The sequence below is a fragment of the Falco cherrug genome, chromosome Z (assembly GCF_023634085.1).
Source record: "Falco cherrug isolate bFalChe1 chromosome Z, bFalChe1.pri, whole genome shotgun sequence".
NCBI classification, from domain to species: Eukaryota; Metazoa; Chordata; class Aves; order Falconiformes; family Falconidae; genus Falco; species Falco cherrug.
Window position 1 is genome coordinate 65,355,162 of NC_073720.1, and position 26,675 is coordinate 65,381,836.

Genomic DNA, 26,675 nt, shown 5'->3' on the forward strand with positions numbered 1-26,675 from the left:
GCTCATGTTTAGCATGATCTAAAATAAGACTTTTATTTGATAGCTTGTTTCCATGAAAAAAAAATGTTGGGATATTTACCTAAAGTAATACACAACCATGACCTAATACATTATTTCTGCCTGAATCTTATTTTGAGACAAAACAATTGGATTGAGAAGCTCCAGAAGGAAAACAGAAGGAAGACAGTTAAGGAGTAGGAGTAGCAATGGTAAGTTCCTTGCGTTATGCAGACTTGCCAGAGTACTTTCGATGAGTCTACTTCATTCAGAGGTTTCAACCTGTTTGGAAAAAATATGCATAGTCTTTCCATCTACCTACCTACGGTAACCTCCTTCCCCCCCAACTCCCCACCCCCCCCACACACCCCCACAGACCCCTTTCCTATTTCAGGGTGAATTTACTTTGCTTTTATTTCTTACTGGGCAACTTAATATTCTCTTCTGCCTCTGTCTAGTCTTTGTATATCTATCTGCCTTTGTTCTTCCTGCTCTGGTAATATGTGTCTTTATGCTTGAGCTAGACTGGTAAACAGAGAAGTTAAACAAAAATCTAACAAAACCAGTTCTTATACATACACTGTGCCTCCACCAGCTGTTCTGAGTGGAGAACATTTGCTCTGCATCATTATGTTAACTTGCATCTAGTTACTTTGGAAACCATCCTTGACAGTGTCTGATCACAGTGCTAGAATTTACCAAAGAAAACTTCATATGGGTCAGAGGCCAATGAGGCTTTAGAGAAAGCTCCTGCCTGAGAATGCTGCTGTAACAAGACAGCATAAACACTCCTGAATAATAATCAGAATACAACAGAAGCCTCTCTGTTCCCATCATCAGCCTCTAAATAACAACTGAGGTAAAAGAGCAATAATTGAACAAAGCAACCCACAAATGTGAAAGGCAAAACTCAGTTAAGATTTAAATTTTATATTTAAGTGATCTCAACAGTTAAAACACCTGCCTTCTGAACAATTTCAGTGTACTACTTAAACTAGTAATCTTGGCCAAATTTACATAAAACTAGTATCTTGATTTTGCTATGTATTTGACTTAAAGATTAAGTAAAACATTCCATTTGGAAGCCCATATGCTCAATTTCTAAGGAGCGTACAAGATAAAAAGGGCACCAGTTCAAAACAAGCACTTCATCAGCTTTGCTGGCTTAGTAAACCACATTACAGATCGCCTTTATTCTATGTGTTTTATGAAGAAGATTATACTTACTAGTAAAGATATTTGGCCTTCCTTTACAATGTTTAAGATGCTCTTGATTTTTTTCACCTCTTCACTCCTCTCTTCGTGCCCCCCTGCACTGCCCCAGTTCATACTCAGCTCCTCTAGCTGCTTGCTTTCTGCCACCGCCGACTGCAGGTGGAAAGTCCTCAGGTGGCAGCTGGGCATAGTCTTCTCTGTTTTGTGAGCATGAGGATCAACGAATGTCCTGCTGAGGAAGCCCTTGCCTTGGGCTTCAGATTCATGGACCGAGCTACACTTAACTAAAGGCTGGGAAAGCTCTAATTCTTCTGTTAAGTGTTTGTGCTGATCAAGGACAATGGGCTGTGTTTTTCTGAGCTGAGAGCCTTTCACAGGAGACAGCACACAGAACTGTGTCCCGCCAGCAGGCGAGCTCTCTGTGTTCCCTGCTGAGCAGGTCTTGCCACTAAGACCATTCACTGCTGAACAAACACCCAAAATTTTTTTCTCAGGAGCTACCTTTGTAAACGGAACAAGCTGCTGGCTTGATTTAATATAAGGCACATCCAAAATTTCATCCATATCCAGGTCATAGTGCTCCAGCTCCCCAAGCAGAACAGCAGGCTCGATGTTTTTGCTTTTAAGGCTCTCTCCTTCTCCTGGACTCTGGTCATCATTTGGAGGTGCAGACTGAGAATCACTGCCTTTCTGGTATTCTCCCTTCTGGTTCTTCCGGTCATCACTTTCGTTGTTCTCAGAGCTTTCTGGCTGGTGCTTTAATGGGGAAACCCTCTTCACTGGTCTGAATTTATTGCACACATCTGCAATTCCTGTTGGTTTCTGTGCATTTCCGATAAGAGTTGAGACTCCACAGTTCCAGCTGCTGCTGGAAACTACAGAAACAGAGGAATGTGATTTAGAAGTGATTACTACCAGACTTGTGACATGATACAGAATGCTTTACTATAGCTAGATATAGATATACCTGGCCAAACACCAGAAACAAGAATTACATGGCCACATGCCACATTCACATCTAAGCACCTTTAATGGCACCCCTACCAAAACCGCTGAAGAATTTGACACTCCAGAAAAGAAACTTTCTTCAAACAGGACACACATTGTAATCAACTACAAATAAAGTAGTTTTAATCAAGTAATGGACATCAATAAGAGCCTAGTGGCATTTACAGTTGTTCTGTCCAACTATGCTAGTTTGCACTCTACTTTTTTTTAATTGTGTGAAGATGCTTCATACGAGTAGGATGATTTTCTGGAAGGCTAACAAAAGGGTTAGTCAAAACTTTTTAGTGGGTTTGTTTTAACAACAGTAACAACAATTTAATTTTTAAGGCCTGTTACCTCTGGGAGATGTATTTTTCACACAAGAACTGGAAATCAATATGAACAGTGACTGAGAGGTGGGACTGTTCAACCTGGAGAAGAGAAGGGTCAGGGGGAATCTCGTCCTTGCCTAAAATTATATGATGGGAAGCAACGGAGATGAGGAAGTGAAGCTCTTCTCCATGATGTCCACTGACAGGACAAGAGGCAATGCGCACAAAGTGAAACACATTGAATTCCATCTGAACACAAGAAAATACTTTTTTTTCTGTGAGGCTGATCAAACACTGACTGGCATGCGTTGCCTAGAGACATTGTGGAGTCTCCATCTGTGGAGATACTAGAAATCTGACTGGCACAGTCCTGGTTTTAACCTGCTCTCGTCGACCCTGCTTAAGCAGGGCCATTGGACTAGATGATCTCAAGTGGTCCCTGCAAACCTAAACAATTTTGTGATTCTCTGATCTGAAAATGAAGCCTGCTTATTCAGGTGTGGTGTTTCCTTTTCCACTTCTGCTCCCTAAGTTGGGCTTCTCTGTCAAACCTTCCTTCCCTTATATACATAACCTATGTATGTATGTACATACACAGACACACACATATAGCTCTGCACCTTACAGACTATTATTTCAGTGCCCTGCAGGATATGGAGTTTGACCACTGAAGCTGACTTGCAGAGAAGAAAAGGAGCTCAAGGCACCTGAATGCTTAATCCTACCGTACCTGCACTCTTTCACAGTCCCAGCTGGTGAACTCTGGCAAAGTTTTCCTTATTTTGTTATTTTCAGTTGAGGGGCCGCTAAACTGAAACCATGAGAGCGTTTATGCAGTTTCTATGCCACTTTCAGTGTTCACTAAGAGTTAATGTATTCTGAAAGTCAATAATACTGTTTAAACAAAGCAGATTTATTATACGTGCTAAATGCATATCAGTGGGATCTAATTTGTGGCCAAAACACACAATTTGCCATGAACACCTTCCTAAGGAAACATATATACACTTTCAGTGCAACATTAATGTCTGGAATGAAAGATTAGTAAGGCTGAGTTGTTATGCATGTCTAAAAATTACCTTAACGCTTTTGGAAGCGCTTAAGAATACATTTCCGAAGAAGAAATAAAAATAATAATAATCAAAAGGCATGTAACTTAGTAGGCCGATACAAAGAATGCACTGTGCTGACTTATTTATGTATTGTATAAGATCCTAGGTTCAAAGGGCTACACTTTTATGTTGGTTTTATTTACATGTGAAATTTTTTCCAAGTGATACAGGGAAATGGATACCATATGTTTCCCAGCTGTTTTGTTCTGACAGGAACTATTAAGCACTCAGTATGGAAATGAATTCTGTCTGAGTTTTATGAAAACACTGCTTTCAACACAGGGGTCTAGACAGAGGAAAAGGCATCAACATTTTGTTTGTCGTCACTTTATTTAAGCTTACATTTATTTCGTTGCTTGGCTTTCTCCACTTTCTAACCTTAATAACATGCATTTACATAAACCACCGATGACAAAATTGTAAAATCGGACTCTGTGAAGAAGCAATGACCTTTGTTACAAATCTATCTTGCATCATTGTGAAGTAATGTATTTCTCTTTTCTCTCATTACAGCTACAGCAGAGTAAGGTATGTCCATTTTTTCACTGTTTTTCTTCCCAACATCTCTTTAGAAACACCTTTCTTCCAGAAACAACGGAACACTGAGAACAGCCAGCAATATTTTTATTGACTTTCAAACATATTCTTCACTTAACTGGGATGATGAATTTATGCTGCATTTAATAAAGGAGTAGACTATAGCATTTAACCATATAGCAGTAGGGAAGAAAGCAAGTCGGGCTGGTAGACACAATCCTTCCTTGTGCTGTTTCCTGCTCAGGTGCTGTACAGCTGCACCTGTGCATAGGCAGTTACACATAGCTAGTTTCTGCCTACACAACACTGAACCCACAGGCCAGAGCGGACCAGGGCACGGCTTGAATCTCTTCCACTCTGTTTTCAGAGGCTTGTTCCCTGAAGAAGGAAAAGCAAGTGCTGACTGTGTCCTCCAAAGCACCAGCACAGCAGGAGTTATGTGAGTAGTCTTCAACAGCTGCTCCAGGGGAAAAGCCTCTCGCTCATCTCTCCGTACTATGAACTCAGGCAGGGGCCATTAAAAGTCTGGGTCAAATAAATACTGTTTGATTCTTTTATAAACAACAGTAAAGGATGGTCTGAGTTTAAGGCAGGGGACTAGAATGTGGAGCAGCTAGCTTGATTCCAGAATCTGACAAAGAATTCTAGTATAATCTTGGACAAGCCCTATCTTTTCTGTGCACCAATATCTCATGTGTAAAAAGACAATGACAAAACTTTTTTTCCCAACTACATTGTCAAGATTATTTTGCTAATATGAGTGATTTGGATGATCCTGTTGTTGTGCTGCTGAAGTGAAAAGAGAGGAACACAAAAACTGGGAAGACTTCATCCACATCAGTAAAGAAGTGTTGTGCTGCCTGACAGACCTGAGGTGTCAAAGCATTTCCTTGGCACTAAAGGAAACACTTTCTGATGAAAACCTGCAAGGGTCAAATGTGCAAATGTAGTTCTTCAACATATATTGTGCTCTATGCTCTTCTTGAGGAAAATGCAAAATGTGAATAAAGAGGCAGGCCTGTAGGCTTATTTATAGTTTCACTTTATTTGTTATTTACTTATTTATTTATAGGTGTCTTGCAACTACGGGGGGCCAATAATCAGAAAAGGGAACAATTAGGAAACAACTTCTCTTGCATTTTAATAGCTTAACCAGAATCTATTTCAGGAACCAAAATTTACCTTGAACTTTCTAAAAAAGATCCTTATAACAAGTTTCCAATTGGAAGCATCTGTTGACATCAGAGCACGTATCTAGGGCATGGGGAGATGTGAGGGGGAGTTTTGTCTGGTATATGAGCATCTGTGGAATTATAGGGTAACTATATGAGTTTTTTTCAATCATCAGGACTACCTCATGCACAGATGAAACTTCACCCTTGTGACAGACAGTTTCTGGGATACTTAAAATCTAATGCCAAACATCAGAATACCTTTAAATTGCCCTGAGTATAATGAAAATAGAACTCTGCTTTCACTTCAGCTCTATTAAGGGGCTCGTGTGTGTGCAAGAGCTTGTCTCCCTGGCATATGGGTACAGTAACATTCTTTAAATGATGATGGCTTCATGAAGTTTACAGCACTGGTGACACAAATAGGTTGCAAAAGGCTGTATATCACACATCAGTACCATTACAAAACAAACTGAACATCCTGCAGAGCGGTATTTATAGACATTACTCTGCTAGATCTTCATGAACCCAGAATGACTCGCATTCAAAGAACACTGACTGATTGAGGAAAAGGTCAAACTCCTGTGTTTCTGTCACCATCATCACAGACTCATTTAGGTTTATGCTTTGACCAATGTTCTGTAGTCACGAATGCTGCTGTTGAACAGCTGGGACATACAACAGGCAGTGGTGCAGGCAAACAGGAAACTGGATGTAAAGATTGAATCATTTGCAGATCAGTTGGCAACTGAGTCCATGTTGCTCCACTAGGTCACTTGACACCTATGCACTGGTTTAACAGGAATGAAAAAGAGTTTCAATTCACTCCTGTTCTTCAATTCACTGGCGGCAACCAGTGATCCCCATTACTAGGCTACATCCCTAAATGAAATTCTGGAGCTTTTTTAGCTTGCTGTTTCTGTTCCTTCTCAGGATGGAGAGCAGTATCTTACAGTCAACTGCACTGAACCACTGTCCAGGAGAAAAAAAAAAAAAAAAAAGGGATGACTTTCCCTTATCCAAAGAGTTATCAGTCATCAATGCAGTTAGTGCTTCTGCCTAATGACCTGATCTGCATCCAGACTGTGCTAACTCTAAATTCTCTGTATTTCAACCTTTTTTTCCCCTGTGAACTCCGTACCTGTGCAGTCAGAAACCACCATAAAGCTGTGAATAACAGGGGAAAATACACTGCTTTGGCCCTGGAGCTGACAGTCCTGGACTATGGTAAAACCACCTGCTGATTTTATCATGCCTAATAGATCTTTCAATGGCCTATGAACCTCTGAGGTTGAATCATGGTTATTTCTTGCTGACAAAGTGGGAGCATTACGGTTGCTTCCCTAATAACTTCCCAAAGTAGCTTGGTTGCAATGTTCTTTATTGCAACATTCATTTGGAGAATTTGAGCAATATAGTGTAAGTGGAACTGCTCTGAGCACAAGGAGGTGGACAAGATGGCCTTCAGAGGTACCTTTGGACTTAAGTTATGATACGATGAAGAGGTAAGAACCCTGAAAGAATGCTGCCTGCCTGCATGTGGTAGCAAGACTGGAAACAAAGTGCAAAAAAACCCGAGAAAAAAGACAAGAGAAGACATTGTGGGCTTTTACCTTACAACCTTGTCCTCATATACTTGGAAAGTCCCAGCATACAATACTGGGAGGTACTCCCTACCCTTGCTGACAACACAAGAAGCTTCTTTACTATTTAGACTTCAATTTTTTAACCTTTAAAAAGGGTAAAGAGGATGACTTTGGGAACTACTGACCTGTCAGCCTCACCTCTGTGCATGGGATCTTCCTGGAAGATATGTGAAGGCATATGGGTGACACAGGGGTGAGCAGAGACAGCCAACAAGGCTTTACCAAAAGAAGGTCATGCCTGACTAATCTTAGTGGCCTCCTGCGATGGATTGACTGCATCAGCGGACAAAGAAAGTGCCTGTGAAGTCATTTATCTTATCTTCTGTAAGGCCTTTGACACAGCCCCCCACAACATTCTTGCCCCTTATTTGGAGAGATAGGTTTGATGGATGGACTACTTGATGCAAAAGGAATTGGCTAGACAGCCAAAGAGCTGCAGCCAACAGCTCAATGTCCAATGGAGATTAGTAATGAGTGGTGTTCCTCAGAGATTGGTTCTGGGACTGGTACTGTTCAATATCTTTATTAACAACATAGGCAGTGGGATTGAGTGCACACTCAGCAAATCTGCAGATGACACCAAGTTGAGTAGTACAGTTGGTTCGCTTGAGGGAAAGGATGCTATCCAGAGGGACCTTGACCAGGCTTGAAGACTGGGCCCATGTGAGCCTCATGAAGCTCAAGTTCAAGACCAAGTGCAAGGTCTTGCACCCTTACAATGAGGGTGATGAGACACTGGAACAGGCTGCCCAGAGAAGCTGTGGATTCCCTATCCCTAGAAGTGTTTAAATGTCAAGCTGGATGGGGCTTTGAGCAACCTGATCTAGCAAAAGATGTCCCTGGCCCTGAAAGGGGGGTTGGACTAGATGATCTTTGAAGGTCCCTTCTAATCCAAACCATTTTAGGTTTCTATGATCCTGTAGATGTGAACAAACTCTGTTAGGTTGACTCTGTTGCTACCAAAGGATGAACACATTCAAATTACTTTCCTTTACCTGAAACTCTTCCTTCTTGCTTTAAGAATTCACTTACTGTGGAATTTACTTCACTTTCCATCATCGTCATGACGAAATCCTGGGATTAGTATTGACAACCGGCCATACCTATTAAATATATTTTTAAATGCACTATTTCACCATATTGCTCACATACTATACAATAATTTGGGGACCTGCATATAGTATATGCATATATATATATATATATACCTGCATAAGTATATACAAACTTGCACATTTGGAGTTTTACTGTCCTCTGAAAGAAATGCCTAAGTTTCTTCCTTTTGATAGGTCTTCAGCAGAGACTTTTGAATCAATTAAGACTTGTATTAATTCCAGGTCCATTTAGTACACTGTGTAACTGACGTTATATACAGACACTGAGGTGTTGCCTATACTAAGGAAACTTTTAGAAAATTCCTCATGGCTGTAAACATCAATTTATTTCCAACACCGGCAGGTGTTAAGAGATGGAGGAAGGGATGCCTCTTACCTATCAATGGATAACCAAACCCAGTTCTGAATATCTGTTTACTGTTTTATAAATATCACTGAAATAATATTTAACAATGTTAACTGAAGGTGGCAGTGTTTTATAGTTTTAATATATTAATAACTTCCAGGAGTATATTTTAGGGTTCTTTAACTTAAGCTCTACAGCACGAGAACCTGAATTGAAGAACAACCTTGCACACATAAGAACAGAGAGGGTTTGCTCCCATTTAAGTGGAATTTGAAAAAGAATGGGTAAACAGGGTGAATAATAATTCATCCTTTTAAATAACAATGCATTTTTTCCAGGTAATTCAAACATTAGTAAAAGCCTCAGTAAATGAATAATTTTTCCTCTCTTGGCTTGAGGAAGAACTGCGAAAGCTGTCATTTCTGAAATACAGAATATAGAAGAGGTAAAGAAAATTTTGCAATTAATAAAGTGGGTTTACCCTTCTAACGACTGATCTAAGGATGTAAAAGAGAGGCAATGAATGAAGTTCTACTGAAAAATTGGAAAAGGCCATTCTGGCACAAAATGTCTAAAACAAGAAGAAGGATGTGAAAAAGAGGTAGGAAAAGAGCTTATGTATAGCTATCACAAGTGTCACTGCATACTGATTATTGTTTTTTCTAGGAAAAATCTTCTTTTCAGTATCCTACCAAAGAATTATCCAATCAATACTGTATTGTTTCAGACATATTTACCTGGGACATATTCAGAGCACTACAGACTGTGAAATTAATGCCATATAACACTGCCTCCAAATAAAATTTTACTTTAACTTCTCTTACAGCTAAAAAAAACACCAAGAGCCTAAGATAGAAATTGTGTGCAATTTTGAATTCGCTGTTTTATTTATTTTTCTCAAAAAGGGAACTAAGCTGATCACTTTTGTGAATGACAGTTACTTTGGGAATGAATTGGATAAGGATAACTGCTGGAGATTAAAGATGAACTTGCTTTTATCAACCTCTGAATAAAGATAGAGAGTAGGATATTGACCTCATTTGAGACACACATTTAATGACAACCAAAAGTTGTAATAGCTGACAGAATATACTTCAAAACAATATGGCTCAGTGAAGTTTGTTGAACACAGATGTCTTGAACCATTTGCTCAAGTGGCCTTAGAAAATCTGCCCAGAAAGAAAGCAAGCAATTTCATGCTTAATAACAAAAGCATAAAGGACTGATCTCTGTTTCAAACCATTGTTCTACATTAGACAATGCTGGAAATCAATGGGCAGGCTGGCTAACACTTCATTTCAGAAAAATGAGTTAGCTAGATCCATTTTTAAACTACACTCTTTAATTTTCTATCTTTGAGGAAGAACAATGCCTATCTTAGTGGTTATTATGCTAGCTAGATATTCTATGCTAGAACAAAGATCATTCATTTGAAGCATGATGGTAAACAGTTGCCCTTAATCATGCTTAATGGTGGATAAACCAGGATTTGCCCTATGCCTTTTCTCCAATCTCGCGTCTTTTGCCTCGTAATCTGGGGGTACCAACACACATATTTTGGCTCCAAGGATCCCCTGGAATTTTCCTGAGTCAGAATTCCATAAATCCAGGGAAAGACACAGACGAGTCAGGACTGAGAGTGTATGTGACTGACTTTTGTGCACATCCTGCAAAAGGGTGAGGAAGAAAACACCAGACCTTCCCACCAGCACAGGTGCAGCACTGTCCAGTGCTGCCCAATAAAGGGAGGCAACTGGGAATTCAAGGAGGAAAACCCACACATAGGGAAATCCCTTTTCAGGCTTTCTAATCTCACTTTGGCCAAAAGAACAAGTACTTTGAACAAAAGTTACAGGCAGACAGAAACAGTTAAAAAAAACAACCCAATTCTTTTGAAAGGTCTATGTGAAATGCTTGAGAAAGCACACTGACCAGTAAACACTGGTGTGTTTGCCTAGGACTGTAAGTGCTTAGAGTAATTTGAAAATAATGTAACCAAACACTTTCATATGTTACTGACATATTAGTCAATGTTTACATGAAATGAGGAAAGAAAATGCAATTTACAGGGCTATTTACTAAACTCATCTGTGAACAATGAATAGTAGGACTTCCACAACATCAGCCATATAATTAAAAAATGTAATTCCACGAAGAGGAACTGTCTGATTTAAGTCCATGTTAACAATCTGGTTGGTGAAAATGGTTGTCTGCATATTTATATATTTTTTTAAGTATAAAGTCAAATCTTATTTTCTCTATAATTTTAGCTGTCTTATTGAACTAAATATTTTCCTAAGACAAAGCTGAGAATTATTTTTTAGATTGTTAGTGTCCTGACATATCTAGTCTTATGGCTAAGTTATGCTTAACTTTTAGTTCTTTAAAAAAAATAATTCTTGGGTAGTTCCACTTCTACATTCTTCTTTGTTGTAAAGAGGAAATGCAACCTCTGACTAAGCCGGAGTCATTATGAGGTAAGAAAGCTGAATCAGCTTTTTGTAAAACCTCTGGGGTTTTCTATGTATAACTACTTAAATTACCAGTGGAGTACCGATATAAAATAGCATTTATGATATAATCTATCTTCATAAAAAATAGCACATAGCAATAATAATTTGGGGAACATTTTTTTTTTATTGCTCTACAACATGAGGAAGGCAAGAGACTGCACCAAAAGCAACTATGAAAAATCAACAGATGGGGCCTTACACAATGTTGACTGATGCAGCTCTTTTGATATTTCAAGATATTGGTGTCTGTACAGAGATATAACACTGGCACTATATGTTCACCCAGTGATTAAACACAGTAAAAATAAAATAGATTTTAGGACTATTTCCAATTCACCAAAACTAATAAGTGATAAGTAGAGAGAAAAAATAGATTTCAGTACTGTTTCCAGTTTGCCAAAATTATTATCAATGCTAAAGTCCTCTTTTTTTGATTCAAGACTTGCAAACAAAGCTGTGAATTAACTTCCACTGGCAGAATCCCCAGTGCTACTACTGCCTTCCAGCAACGCCTGTACTTGCTTCTGTCAACCGCTTTTCAAGGCACTAGATGAATGCACATGTAATTAAAATCATCATTGAAAAATGTCCGACTGAAGAAGTGACCAGGAAACAACAGAGCTACACAATAACTTGTCAGTTTCTCATGGTCTTAAGGAAGAGCTCATAAGCAGTGCTCCATCCTTGCTACTGGTCTGCATTTTACTTTCAGACTACTATCTGAATTTTAAAAAGAATACACTCTTCCTGAAAACAGATGCTGATGCTGCCACTCTGGGTGAGTAGTCCTTATGAACAGACCACCCAGTATAATGCGTTTTTAGTGGCTATTCTTGCTCTCCTCTGCTTCACCTTGCTCTTGGGGCAGGCTGGTGAACGAATGGCTTTAACTCTTCTTTTGAGAAGATGAGTTAATGCTCTGCCACATGATCAGCTGCTAATACTGACAGGCAGAGTGTGGTGGTGGATATGACAATAGGGAGAAAATAGGGGGGAGGGGGAACATGGAAGAGATGAGTGGGGTGCTGGGTGGGGAATCAAGAGGGTGACAATGAGGGGCAGTAAGCGGTGGGGCGGAGAATAGTGGGAAGAATGAAAGAGGGGTCTAGAATAATGGGAAAGGGTTGTGGGGGAAGACTGGGAGGAAGGCTGTGGGGAAAACAGGGGCAAGACATGGGGAAGAATGCTGGGAAAGACTTGGAAGGGAAGAATGTCTGGGAAGAGAAGGTAAGCTCTGGGGAAATGGGGGGAAAGAATGGTGGGGTGAAGATTGGGGAGAATGGGGATGAAGAATGCGGGGGGGAATGGTAGGAAAAACGGGTGGGAAAACAGTGGGGACAATGGCAGAGAGGACAGTGAGGAGAAATAGGGATAAAAGAATGGGAGGAAGAACAGGGGGGAAAATGGTGGGAGGAGTATGGGAAAGAATGACAGGACGAATGATAAGGAGAATGGCAGGGAAGAATAAGGAGTAAAAGGGGGGAAGAAGTGTGGGGGGAAAAGAGGAGGAGGAGGGAAGGAAGGAGGAGGAATGAGGGAAGAATGGTGGGTTGGGAGATCGGGTGAGAATGGGGAGTGGGGAGAATGGGGGTAAGAACCGGGAAGGAGGGAAGGAGAGGGAAGAAGGGGGAAGGAGAGGGGGGAAAAGGAGAAGTAGGGAGGAAGAAAGGGATGAGAAGGGGGGAAGAAGGAGCAAGAGAAGAAAAGGGATGGGGGTCGGGCAAGGCAAGGACAGAAACGCCTTGATGTAAAATGGGGCAGGATGGGGGGGGGGGGGGGCAGGTATGGATGGGAGGATGGCAGAGTATAGTGGAGGAGAGGGCAAAGATTGGGATAGAATGTGATAGGCCAAATTGAGAGGGGTCATTAAGGCGTCCTCTCTCTTTCCACTTCTTCCCTGCCTCAGTGTGCAGCAGGTAACCAGAATCACTGCTGTACCCTGTGCAGGCAGTAATACGGCAAGCTAGTATGATAAGGACAGCTCTGCTTCCCGTTATTGCCAAGAGTGGTGGCACACAGCTGTGATGCCCTGGCTTTTAATGACTCTGGTAGAACTAGCTTGAATAAAGTTTTGACTTAATTAAACACCTCAGAAATTTACAAAAAAACTCTCTAAAAGGAAATACAGAAATATAAGTTGCCAAAATATAGCACAGTTCTTAAAGCCTTCTATTTTCCCACAAATTGCAGGTCTCCCATTTCTGTTATAAAAGTGTTTGATGAAACAACATTAATGAAAGTTCAATTAAAACATCAGAAAGCACAGTAAACTTCTCATAGCTCAACAGAAATAATCCTCTCACCAATTCATTTCTCCTCCATCAGGAAGAAAAAAACAAAAGCGGATTAATCTGATTTACAGAATGAAAAACAACACTGAATGCACTTTTTGTCAGGGGGGCAGGGGGAAGGTCTCCAGCTGGTTCTCATCTATGTGCCATGATTCTTCATTTAGTTTACACTATTAAACTAAAAAACTCAGCTTTAATCTTAACTATTACAGTATGCCTTAGAGTAGATTCTATCATGTAGCATCCTTGATAGTTTCAGACTCTGGCAAAACATCATTGCTCAAACTGGTCGTGGCCATATGGGTAGTAAATGTATCCAACATTTTTTCATTGGCGCCTACATTATTACGTCTTGTCACCAATGGTTTCTCGGGTTTTCAAGTAAATTGTTGCATATACTGTGGTTTGGAGCTGCTGAGATGAAGCCCTACATTTATCTATATACAGCCAAATCCTTTTTTGGAACTTTTTTCCTTCTAATGAACTAACATCTGTTGAAGAAAAAAAAAAAAAAAAGAAAGAAAAAAGAAGTTGTATTTCCAGAAAGCTGTACAAAAATGAGGGAAAACAAAACAACAGAACACTGCCAAGAAGCTATTGTTGCCAAGCTGTACATGATAAAAAGCAGCCTAGAAAATGATGGGTGGACAGAAGTGGGCATCATACCTGATCTGTCTTCATTTTGTGAATCACACCTTCTACATAATTCTGGGATGGTCTTGAGAGAAGTTACAGAATACTGTAAAAAAGTAAAAAAAAAAAAAAAAGTATATGAAGTAATTAATTTAAAAAGATAAAAGGTAAGACTTTCAAGAGGTCCTGATGTGATGGGCACAGCCTAAACCTACCAATCCAAGAGTACTTCTGGCAGTCTGATGGTCATCTCAGGTTGCATGAGAAAAGCAAGATACATCAAAGGAGAGAATAGATCTAGGCTTCACAGCAAATGTCAAAGGTCTCGCTTTGCCCACCTGGGCATCTATTACAGTCACTATACTGCAAGATACTTCATGCTTAAAAATTAGAAGTCAAGCTTTCACAAACCAGTATGTAAAAGTAATGCAGAATATTTGCACAGCAGAGACCTGATTTTAGAGAGGGATGCATGTACTTACATGTATCGGGTGACAGGTTCATTTCTCTAATCTAGGCTTTATTAAAGCAAACTTGCATTATTACTTCGATGTGACAGGATGTGCCTGATATTAATCAGTATGCTATTCCCTGAGCTGAGCATTAAAAAGGAAAAAAACAGAGATGACATATGTATCTTACTAAACAGAAATCTTTTTCTTATAAACTTGTGGAATACCCTTGGTAAGACACACGATCCAGTGTTACAAAACTACACATTCTGACATATAGAAATTAAGTTACTTAACAGCAAGCCTTCCTTAATCAAATGCTTCAATGTTACAGGAATCTTCACTCAAACAAATGAAAGTCATTATGTCTGTGGAAGATCAATGGCTTTGCTCATATATTAAAAAAACCCAACATTAAAAACAGTATTTTGGAAACTAAAACAGAAAGAAGCATTTAGGATTAGCACAACTGAAAATTTTTAAGGAATATATAAACACCATATGTTTTCAAAGAATCAGATATTTTTAGCTAGTGTGCTATTGACCAATGAAGGAAAGCAACTACATGTAAAACCACATGAACTTTCTAGACAAAAAACAAATGGTCATACATTGTCCTGTTTTTTGCAGACAGTTCGTCATTCAAAGTTTGATGTGCTTCTAATGCACAGCTGGCAATCTACTTCAAAATAATCTAAAGTTGACCTCATATGACAGATTGAGTAAGTAATTTACTTCTCTGGTGCAAGTTTAAGACTGCTGCTCAACTGATCGTAGTTATTTCATTAAACCTCAAAAACCTCCCATGCCTTACTCTTTTTTCCCTTGCTGACCTGATTCAGTGATGTATTGAGAAACCTCAGTACGACAAGAATCTCTCGTAAGTATTCCCAAGATCAACACTGAACTCATTAATTAAAAAGTGTAGCAGCACTCCACATAACTACCCATGACTCCAATCCCTGTTAAACTAGGGGTTGCTCCGTGTGACTGCTCCAGGATGTGACAGCCTAAGGCAACAAAGAGCAGAAAAACAGAGACCAGGAGAAAGATGCTATTAAACACAAATTAATACAAGTTAAACACACACATGCACAAACACCATGTGCTGTGCTTCACTCTGGTTGCTGTTTAATGAAGATTGAGCTGTTAAGCTTTACATCTTGCTATTTCAGCACAAAGACTCAGAAGGCAATGTTGAACTGGTCTAGTAAGATTCTTAAGAGAATCCAAGGAACATGTCTCCAAGGAATATGGTAGCTTCATAAGACCAGCTGGTGCAGTTTAAACTATTACACAGTTTGTAATTCAATTAGAATGAGGCCTTTTGTATTCCACTGCTATGTGCTTTGTCAGGCAACCTCAAAGACAGAAAGCCATTTTTCTTTCTCGTCTTTTGTCTTGTTCTTTCCTGGAAGAACAGATTTTCTTTCTGTTTCAACATTGCACTAAAATGTATTCAGTTACCACCTCCCACCACCAAAAATCTATTAAATGCTATAAATTTGATTTGCATTTTAATCACATTGGTTTGATTTCATTAACAGATTTCCTCCCACTTGCCTCTGCCCTCAAAAAGACTTCTGTGCATTTACGTTTATGCCATTTCTATTTTGTGGTCAAGATGTGGAGAACTGGGTTTTGGTCCAGGAAGTGACTAAAATTATGCTTTAAAGTGGACCTTTCCCAACCATAAGCACAATCCATTAACAGCTCTTCCCTCTAGAACTACTTTCTCTCATACTCTAGCTCCAGCTTTGATCATCAGTAACGTTTGTTAGTTTTCCTTCAACCAACAATTTCAGGGTTACTGGGGTATCACAGAGGGACAGCAAAAGAGGTTGGAACTGCAACCATTCCCTGGAACAGAATTTTAGACTTCATACTTACTCAAAGGCTTTTAAAATTAATTATTTCACATTTTTCATTCAATAATTTTAAACTGGTTTACATACAAAATTAAACACCATTTCTCACATTTGATCATTAGAGTAACCAAGCCAACCAGAGCTGAGGGCCATGCCCAAGGGCACGTGACAGTGTGAGAGCTAAGCACATCGGATCACTTTTGGTATTCAATGCTTACTGCAATCTCTGGTATTTAATCAAAGTGTATTGTGGCTGATGGTGAAATTCTGCAACAGAATCAAGGACTTCTTCCCAGGATAATGCATGTAATAGCATTTTTTATTCCTGTTTGAGTTCTTTTTCTGCATTTAAGGCATGCCTATGTCCAACCTGAAATAGTGCATTTCAGTAAACCCCTTAAGAACTTTGTAAGGTGGAAGAACAGTATCAACAGCAAACAAGAGACAAGAAGCAGTAACACGTATTCCACGCAATTGCAAGATATTCCCAATTTTCTTCAACTGACACTGCTAATTCAGGGGAAAACAGAATGTCCCTTATCATACAAAACATTTGTTCATTATGTAAAACTGCACTATAGAATTTGAATTAATGCAAATGTTAACCTTTTCAATTTCACAAGGTTCTCAAATTTTAAAGCAATGAATTTTAAACCCAACACATAACACATGGGGAAAAAATGCTTCAGTCTCAAGTAAGGCTGTTCTGTGCCGTGCCACTTGTCAGCCACTTGCAGACTTGTGTCTGAGAAGTATAAGAAAGAATAAATACTGCATCATGAATAGCAGTGTAGAAATGAATATACAAAATAGTAAAACTCCATAAATTAAAAAAAAAGTTATTTTTTAGCATTCTGTTGTGGAGAATACCTTTAATGTCTCCTGAAATGGAGACAAATGGCAAAGTGGGACACATAATATGACTCTCAGACCACATCATCAGAACCATGACACCCCCAAAACACTAAGCACCATGTTCTGTTCCAACTGGAGTCAACTCATCAAAACTCAACAAATTCACCTCCAGTGGATCAAGACACCAGTGACTGTGTCCTGCTCTTACATGCACAGCTCTCTGTTTTCATTTAGATAGAGAAAACAGACACCTTCATTACAGTTAATTTGTTTCCGGGTGTTATTGTTACTGTAAGCCATTTAACAGTCTCATTTCAGTTTATTTGCTAGAGCGGAAAATAAACTGTTTCATTAATATTCAAATACCATTAAATTGACACCTTTATATTATATTTGCTTAATAACTTCTAAATTGTGCAACATCACCCTTTTTCCTAGACATTCGGGAATAGCAAGGTACATTAAGAACAAGTAAAGCAACAATACTTGGTATGAGGTTGCAGGAAGATATTCTCAAAAGTAGTGTCAATTTAAGCCGCTCCAGAGCAAAAACCGTAGAGCAAAGAGATTTGGCTTGCACAGTGCATGTGAGAAATAACACCTCCCCATTAACGGCTGCGACCAGCACCTTTGGAGCACTGGTTAGGTTATTTGTCCTATGTATTGATTACAGCATCTTATAAAAACACTTCACATATTATTCTTTGCTTTAACTTTAAAGGAGACCTATATAGACACTGACACTGTTACAGGTACAAAACGTCTCTCTGAATCTAACACCTTCTATGAACATTTTAGTGCCCACCTGCGTTTTGTTTCATTCTGAAAAGGGAGAAAGGGGCAGGGGTGAATATCAATGAGTTCATTAGACTGATGGGAAATCAATCAAGCTGCCACAGTCAGTGACTGTGCCTGCACAGCTATATAGATCCTACATGCTGAGCCCTGAAGTCCTGGTCACTGGGTAGGCAAAGTCTGGCTTTCTGTTGCCTGTACACCTTCCCGAGCCTGAAGGGTGACCCAGCTCCTTCCATGACCAAAGAAGGGTGGCAGCAGGCGCAGGAGGTGCCAGATGCCACATAAATGGGAGGCCAGGAGATCAGTCATACTCCTGACCATACACAGTTTACATCTGCCCTGCAAGGGGAGGTTTGACATAAAGAAGTTTTTCAAGCTGTTTATAAATACCGGACAACTCAACAGCTGCTTAAAGATATTTAAATTCACGTACTGCACTTCACATCTCACAGACCTTTGTATCAGGTCCAGTCCTGCATTGGCACCGCTGAGGCAGGCTTTCATTCACACAGAGCTATCTGAATCATTGGAGCAATAACCTATACCCTCAACCCCAAATAATTCACAAATATCTAGCACTGGGAGGTCTGGTTATGACTAAGTCATTTGGTATTATTTTTGTAAATCAAGAACTAAATTAAGTTTCAATTTGCACAATTTGCCAATGCAATAGAAATACTGCATTTTAATTAAAGGATTAGGACACCTTCAGGTAACAATAACAATAACAAACAACTTACAAGCAGGAATAAATTCATGGAAAAAATCAAGAATATTAATGGGAAAAAGGGAAAAGTTTAAAACATACTTTTAATAGTGTATCTATCATTTAATGCAACTTAAAGGTAATACTTTTTTCTTCTTCCTTTCTGTGAGCAGTTACAAAGAAATAAATGAAAATATTCAGCTTGGTTGCTTAATGCCATTACAGACAGAATATTATTTTTGTTTAATGTAAACATGAGTTCCAGAAACCTATTCTGCTGTCTAAACTGCACTCAAATATACTATACCAGATAGATCTGGAATAGTACTGCCTTAGTTTGCAAGATAAGCATTGCATTTGCATTCCAGGCTCTGAGGGAATGCGTAGATGTAGTCGCTAAGCCTCTCTCAATCATATTTGAAAAATCATGGCAGTCAAGTCAAGTCTCCAGTGACTGGTGAAAAGTGAGTATCACATTCATTTTCAACAAGGCTAAAGGAGGACCCTGGGAACTACCAATGAGTCAGCCTCACCTCATTACCCAGTAAAACCACAGAACCCATCCCGCTGGAAGTTATGTTGAAACATATGGATGACAGGGAGGTGATCAGAGATAGCCAACATGGCTTCATAAAGGGCAAACTGTGCCTCATTCATCTAGCGGCCTTCTATAATGGAGTGACAAGAGCTATAGATGTCATCTACCTCAGCTTCTGTACGGCTTTTGGCATAGTCCTACACACCATCCTTGTCTCTCATTTGGAGAGATACGGGTTTGATAGATGGATGTTTATATGGATAAAGAACCGGCCATGTCCAATGAATTACAGTCAACGGTTCAATCTCCCAAGTGGAAACCAGTAATGAGTGGTGTCCTCCAAGGGTGCATACTGGAGCCAATACTATTTAATATCTTCATCAATGACATAGGCAGCGGGATTGACCTCAGAAAGTTTTCACATGAACCAACCTGACTGGCACAGTTGATTCACTTCAGGGAAGGGATGCCACTCAGAGGGACCTTGACAGGCTGGAGGAGCAGGCCCATGCAGACCTCATGAAGTTCAACAAAGCCAAGGTCTTGCACCTCGGTCAGGGCAATCACCAGTATTACAGGCTGGGGAACTGAGAGCAGTTCTGCAGAGAAGGACTTGAAGATACTGGTGGATGAAAAATTGGACATAAGTTGGCAATGTGCACTTGCAGACCAGAAAGCCAGTTGTATCCTGGGCTGCACAAAAAGAAGTATTGTCAGCAGGGTGAGGGAGGTGATTCTCCTCCTCCACTCCACTTTCAGGAGACCCCACCTGGAGTACTGCATCCAGCTCTGGGGCCTCCAGTACATGAAAGACCTGTTGAGTGGGTTCAGAGGAGGGCCATGAAAATGGTCAGAGGGCTGGAACACCTCTCCAGTGAAGAAAGGCTGAGGGAGTTGGGGTTGTTCATCCTGGAGAAGAGAAAGCTGCAAGGAGGCCTTCTTATGGCCTTTCAATATATAAAGGGGCTTACAAGAAAAACAGAGAAAGACTTTCCCTGGGCCTGTAGTGACAGGACAAGGGGCAACTGAAATAGGGTCAGTTCAGACTGAATACAAGGAAGAAATTTTTTACAATGAGAGTGGTGAGACACTGGAACAGGTTGTTCAGAGATGTGGTAGGTGCCCATCACTGATGATTGTATCAGGTTTATAAGGCAAACTAGCAGGGGGGCTTGCAGAGCTGGCTTCTGTGAGAAGACACCAGGGGCTACCCCCATTTCAGACAGAGCCAGTTCCAGCTGGCTCCAAGATGGACGCACCACGGGTCAAATCTGAGCCCATCAGTGCTGTTGGTAGTGCCTCTGAGACAACATACTTAAGAAAGGATAAAAAACACTGCACTACAACAGCTGAGAGACATCAGTGAGAATATGTGAAAGAAAGAACCCTGCAGACACCAAGGTCAGTGAAGAAGGAGAGAGAGGAGATCCTCCAGGCATTAGAGATTCTTCTACAGCCCATGGAGAAGACCGTGGTAGACCAGATACCCACTCTGCAGCCCATGGAGGACCTCATGCTGGAGCAGGTAGATGTGTGCTGAGGAAACCTGCAGCATGTGGGCAGCCTGTGCTGGAGCAAGCTCCTGGCAGGAACTGTGGAGAGGAGTCCATGCAGGAGCAGGTTTGCTGGCAGGAACTGTGACCCCGTGGGGGACCCACACTGGAGCAGTCTGTTCCTGAAGGACTGCACCCTGTGGAAAGGATCGACACTGGAGTAGTTCATAAAGAACTGCAGCCCATGGGAAGGACACATCGGAGAAGTTCGTGGAGGACAGTCTGTCACGGGTGGGACTTCATGCTGGAGCAGGAGAAAAGTGTGAGGAAGGAGTGGCAGAGACAACATATGAAGAACTGAATGCAACCCCCATTCCCCTCATCCGTTGGCACTTATTGTGGTGGGGAGGTAGGGAACTCGGGAGTGAAATTAAGCCTGTGAAGGGAGGGGTGAGGGGAAGGTGTTTTGGGGTTTGTTCTTGTTTCTTATTGTCCTACACTGTTGGATTGGCAATAAATCCAACCAATAACCGCAAGCTGAGGGTTTTTTTGCCCATGACAGTAATTGGTGAGTGATCTCCCTGTCCTTGACCCATGAACTTTTTGTCATATTTTAATCCCCACCTTGTTGAAGGAGGGAGAGTGATAGAGTGGCTTGGTCCACACCTGGTGGCCAGCCAAGGTCAATCCACCACAATGGGCTTTGAGCAACCTGATCTAGTGAAGGATGTCCCTGCCCATGGCAGGGGAATTGGAACTAGATGACCTTTGATGGTCCCTTCCGACTAAAACCATTGTATGAGTCTATGATATTGGAGAAATGTACAGTTTCTTTTGCTTATGTACAAATGAAACATGAACAAAGAAACAAAAGAAACCAAGCCCACCCATATGTCTATTTGTCTTTTAGAACAAAGTCCTTTTTATTTTTTAGGTCTATTACATTGTGGTCATTTTGTCTGAAATGGTCTACAAGGGTCTGGACTATACGTAGTGACTTTCTAACACAAGTACATTTGTAAGTGCATCATTTTAACAGGCTTCTTGCTGCCATTATTTTTAGTCAGTACTTTTCTGCACTGGATTAGAATCAGAGGGCTAACAGGAACAATATAAATTGCTAACACTGATGCTGTGCAGCTGCTCTTTCCACAGCAGGCTAATGATAAAATGTGAAGGTCAGGTATCTCTAAATTGTATATGGTGAGATAGGAGTAGAGCACTAGAATAACCATGAATTCTCTTTTTAATCTGGATCCCGGCAACAAATCCTTTGTTCTCTTACCTGCTAAAGCAGGGAGTAAAACTGCTGCCTCCGTAATTTGTGCTGTTTTTTTATTCAAGGCTCAGCATCCAGTGAAAGAACAGCCTATTAAAATAGGCAGCCTGAGCTGTTCAGCAGAAAAGTGAGTAACCTAACCCACCAGTATGCAGCAACAGCCACAATGGGAGAGACATGGAGAGGTTACATCTATTATGTTTTACAGTTTTACAAAACTGAGTATAGAAACAGATACCAGGACATGATCTAGCGTATAACAGTAATAAAAAGAAAGTTGCCCAGAATAAGATACTCGCTCAAGATTGGCTCATTGTCTTGTAATATTTTGGGGATGTGCCATATTCCACTTCAATAACAATTGAACATTACAATAGGTAAAAAAAAATAATAAATAAATCCTCTCCAAAAGGAATCTGTCTGCAAATAAAGCATCTGGAATGTTTTAAAATGAATCAAGAGTCCAAAATGCTAAAGAGAAAAGCAGGCCCTTTGTGGGGGAAAAAAAAAAAAGAAGAAATAAAACTCTAAAATTACGAAAAATGTGGAAGGAGATGGTGGTACACTTTCATTGAACTAATACATTTTCTTATAGTGGATTTAATTTATGTATTCAAGTCCATTGTTAATCAGACATTCAACATATTAGCAACTCTATTACACAAAAAGCAGAAACACTGGCAGTAGGAGTATTATTCTGAGTAATAGAATATACGGTATCAGTGCTTCCATAAGAACCACTAACAATGTAGATGAACAGTATTTTTACTTGCAATTACAGCTGCAGTCATTTTAGTGTGACACTAAGGATCAGTGCTGTCTGTGAATCCCTGGAAGTCTTGCTGCCTCTTTCTATACTTTACCATGACGCAGGTAGCTACACCACAACTACTGATAAAACCTTGCTGTATTTGGAGATGGCTACTGGTGGAAAGAGCAGAGTAAAAACTTAAATGGAGAAGGAGCAATTCAGAGGTGAGAGAGGCAGGTGTGGTTTTTTACAACTGCAATATATTAAAAAAAAAAAAAGATAAACATCATTTTAGTGTCTAAGGCTAGCATTGGAGTGCACATAACTCGTTCAAGACAACAGAGTAGATAAGCAACCCAGAAATTAATTTATTGATTTGCAAGTAATTTTTACTACCTGAAGAGGAATCATGTTTTCCTTCCAAGCTTATTAGTGATTTCCACTACAAAACACCTTATTTTATTCTAGATTCAACCTACTTAAATGTGCCTATATATGAAGTAAAAAGGAATGTGGCTGCTAACAATAGTGTTGTTTGTTATATCAGGGTTGAGATATCTAAGATTGACTCAACTTGAACAAATAAAATAAGACTTGTACTTACCGATATATCATCACTGAAATCTATTTCATCCAAATCAAGGTATTCAGGGGCTTCCATTATTCTTCTATGGACATTTTGGTTGAGTCAGCACAGCAGTAAAGACCTAATTAAGAAAAGAGAAATGGATTGTCTACTAGAGAGTCAAAATCACACAGAAATGGTTTAATATAGTTGCTGTATTACCGAAAACAGTTAACTTGTACAGTAAAATCTTTCATAACATAATCCTAAAAGCTAAATATGATTTTCCATCTTTACTTTGCACATTAAGAAGAAGCCACTTCAATTTTCAGGGAGAATAGCTAAGTGATACTTGACCTGGAAGCCAAAAATCCTCTATTCAGCATCACTCAGTCCTTCCAGAAGTTCAATATAGGTGTAAAGACCTAATCTTTAGACCTTATAGGTGTAAAGACCCACACCATAAGGTTGAGCACCCTTATGACCCTGCAACCACAGCTGCATTAATGATGCATCTTCTCTTAAGAATGCTACTACTTTACTGGCTTGAAGACAGCAGCTTCTGTTACTATAGTTCTCCTCTGCTCAAGAAGGCAGAAAAGAACTGAGCATCATGCTGTGCGCAGAAAACCAAATCCTACCACACCTTATCTCCACTTAGAAGCAGACTAACACACAATGCAGTCAGTGCTTTATAGTGGACGATTTATCTCTCCTCAGCCTGCAAACGAACTTCCCCCAAAACACTAAGGCAAAAGCAGAATTATATCAATGTGCACTGATTATCAGAGGCCTTAACCATTTTCTCACAGCAGGGGAAAAAGAAAACTCTCTTGCAAAGCAAGGAATTTAGCTGGAAAAGTCAATATATAATTCTGAATAAATTGCAGCTTAAACAGCCAGAAGATCAAAGACAATAAAACCCTTGTTACCTTCTTAACACTAACTAGAATGAACATGCATTATCACTACAGACAAGTATAACAATAGTAAAAGTGGAAAAGGAAACTATTTTAAAAGAAACTGAAAAAGAAAAGCATGATGTATTTTTAAATAATGTGAGGTACTACATAAGTGTTAAGTATTGTTCCGGAAGCAAATTAAATCCTTCCAGTACATTTTACATAACAAAATTAATTCCCTGAAGGAAAAAAAAAAAAAATTATACAAGCCCAGTTTATTCATATGACATCTGCCAAGAAATATGTTTATGAATAATGAAGTCAGCTGTGCAGACCTAAATAAAACCATTGTGTGAAACATTCATATGCAGTTAAGAATGTCCTTGGATAAGGGATTTGAAGAAAACACTTTTCTGCAGGTGTTATGTTTACTGGCAAACAAAACCTACATCATTAATCTTCTTTGTAACACCTCACCAAAGCAGAAAGCTGATCGTAAGACACCTGTTCTTGAAAAGTTATGAAGAGAACCAAGAGGCGAATCTAGAGTTTAAAGCTGAAAGAGCTGGAAAAGCAAATTCTTATTTCTCACCAAGTTATTACTGAAGGTAAAGGACTATTCAACACAATTTTCTCTATAAATGAATGTGCTGGTTTTGGCTGAGTTAATTTTCCTCACAGTAGCTGGTATGGGGCTGTGTTTTGGATTTGTGCTGGAAAAAAGTGCTGATAATACAGAGATGTTTCGGTTACTGCTGAGCCGTGCTTACAAAGAACCAAGGGCTTTTGTGTTCCTCAACCCCACCCCACCAGCGAGTGGACTGGGGGGCACAATAAGCTGGGAAGGGACGCAGTTGGGACAGCTGACCCCAACTGACCAAAGGGGTATTCCATACCATATGGCGTCATGCCTTCTTTCAGTGGGAAGAAGGAGGAAGCCAGGGACCTCTGGAGTGATGGCACTTGTGTACCCAAGTAACCATTACCTGTGATGGAGCCCGGCTTCCCTGGGGATGGCTGAGCACCTGCCTGCCCATGGGAAGTGGTGAATGAATGCCCTGTTTTGCTTCGCTTGAATGTGCAGCTTTTGCTTTACTTATATCTCATCCCACAAGTTTTCTTGCTCTTACTCATCTGGTTCTCTACCCCATCCCAGCAGGGGGGAGTGAATGAGAGGCTGTGTGGGGCTTAGTTGCCAGCTGGGGTTAAACCATGACAATCAAAAAGAAAAAGTGAAAAAAAACCAAACAACCAAAAAACCCCAGGAGTTTTCTTTAATGTATTAGGGTATTTCTGCTCCTTGCAATATGAGAAGGAACGAACTCTTAGGGAGGAGGAACTGGGGGGGAAGAAAGCATGTAAAACAACTTCAGCTACCTATTACTGGCTCTCACTGCAGAGAGAGTTGAGTTCATTAGACCTGAGTGAAGGAAAGGAGATGGCTACAAAAAGGTAAAACCAGTATAAAGCCCTCAGTCCAACTTGATATGAGGAAACAGAAGCAGCTACAATGTGAAACTAATTGGAAGCTTTTAATTTTGCACCGTTCCCAAATGCTAAACTCATTCTTAGAGGGAAACATTAAATCAGACAAAATCCTTGCAATGCAAGCAATTAGCTGTTGTGAAAAGGCGTGAGCCATTCAAGTCTACAGGTTCTTTTCCACATTAGAGGTTTTCCATTCTTAACAGAAACATAGAATTTCAGTGTATTTTTTTAAGGTTTATTGCACAGCAAGGTTTTGGTAGCAGGGGGTTTACAGAGGTGGCTTCTGTGAGAAGACTGCAGAAGCCATCCCCATGTCGAATAGAGCCAGCGCCAGTCAGCTCCAAGATGGACGTACCGCTGGCCAAAGCCGAGCCCATCAGTGATGCTGGTGGTGGCTCTGTGATAACATATTTAAGAAGGGGAAAAAACTACTGTGCAACAGCAGCTGGGGGAGATGAGTGAGGAAATGTGAGAACAGCCCTGCAGCCCCCCAGGCCAGCGCCGCAGGAGGGGCAGGGGGGGCTCCAGGGGCCGCAGCAGAGGTTCCCCCCAGCCCGTGGTGAAGACTATGGTGAAGGCCATGGTAAGGCAGGCTGTGCCTCTCAGCCCATGGAGGTTAATGGTGGAGCAGATATCCACCTGCAGCCCATGGAGGACTCCATGCTGGAGCAGGTGAATACACTCAAGGAAGGCTGTGACCCTGTGGAGAGCCTGTGCTGGAGAAGCCTCCTGGCAGGCCCTGTGACCCCATGGAAACAAGCTCACACCGGAGCAGGTTTCTGGCAGTACTTGTGACCCTGTGGAAAGGACCCACACTGGAGCAGGGGAAGAGTGTGAGGAGGAAGGAGCAGTGGTATAACATGTGATGAACTTAATGCAACCGCCATTCCCCACCTCCCCGTGCCACTCAGGGAGGAGGATGCAGAGGAGTCAGGAACAGAGGAGTGAAGTTGAATTTGGGAAGGGAGGGGTAGGGGGAAGGTGTTTTAAATTTTGTGTTTGATTCTTACTATTATACTCTATTTTTAATTGGCAATAAATTAAACTAATTTTCCCCAAGCTGAGTCTGTTTTGCCTGCAATGG

At 40.5% G+C, this 26,675-nt stretch overlaps 1 protein-coding gene across 3 annotated transcripts in view; it reads right to left on the minus strand.

Moving 5' to 3' along the window:
- SNCAIP (synuclein alpha interacting protein) overlaps positions 1–26,675 on the minus strand; it is a 91,337-nt gene that overhangs the window by 30,810 nt on the left and 33,852 nt on the right. For 2 of the 3 annotated variants that reach the window (XM_055699614.1, XM_055699613.1), the window contains exons 2-4: positions 23,241–23,343; positions 13,930–14,002; positions 1,225–2,087 (exon numbers count right to left, since the gene is read on the minus strand). In XM_055699614.1, coding sequence (XP_055555589.1) covers positions 1,225–2,087; positions 13,930–14,002; positions 23,241–23,297 — 993 coding nt within the window. In that variant the 5' untranslated portion in view covers positions 23,298–23,343. Of the gene's footprint in view, positions 1–1,224; positions 2,088–13,929; positions 14,003–23,240; positions 23,346–26,675 lie in introns of those variants that run through there. The other variant, XM_055699615.1, reaches the window with a different exon arrangement.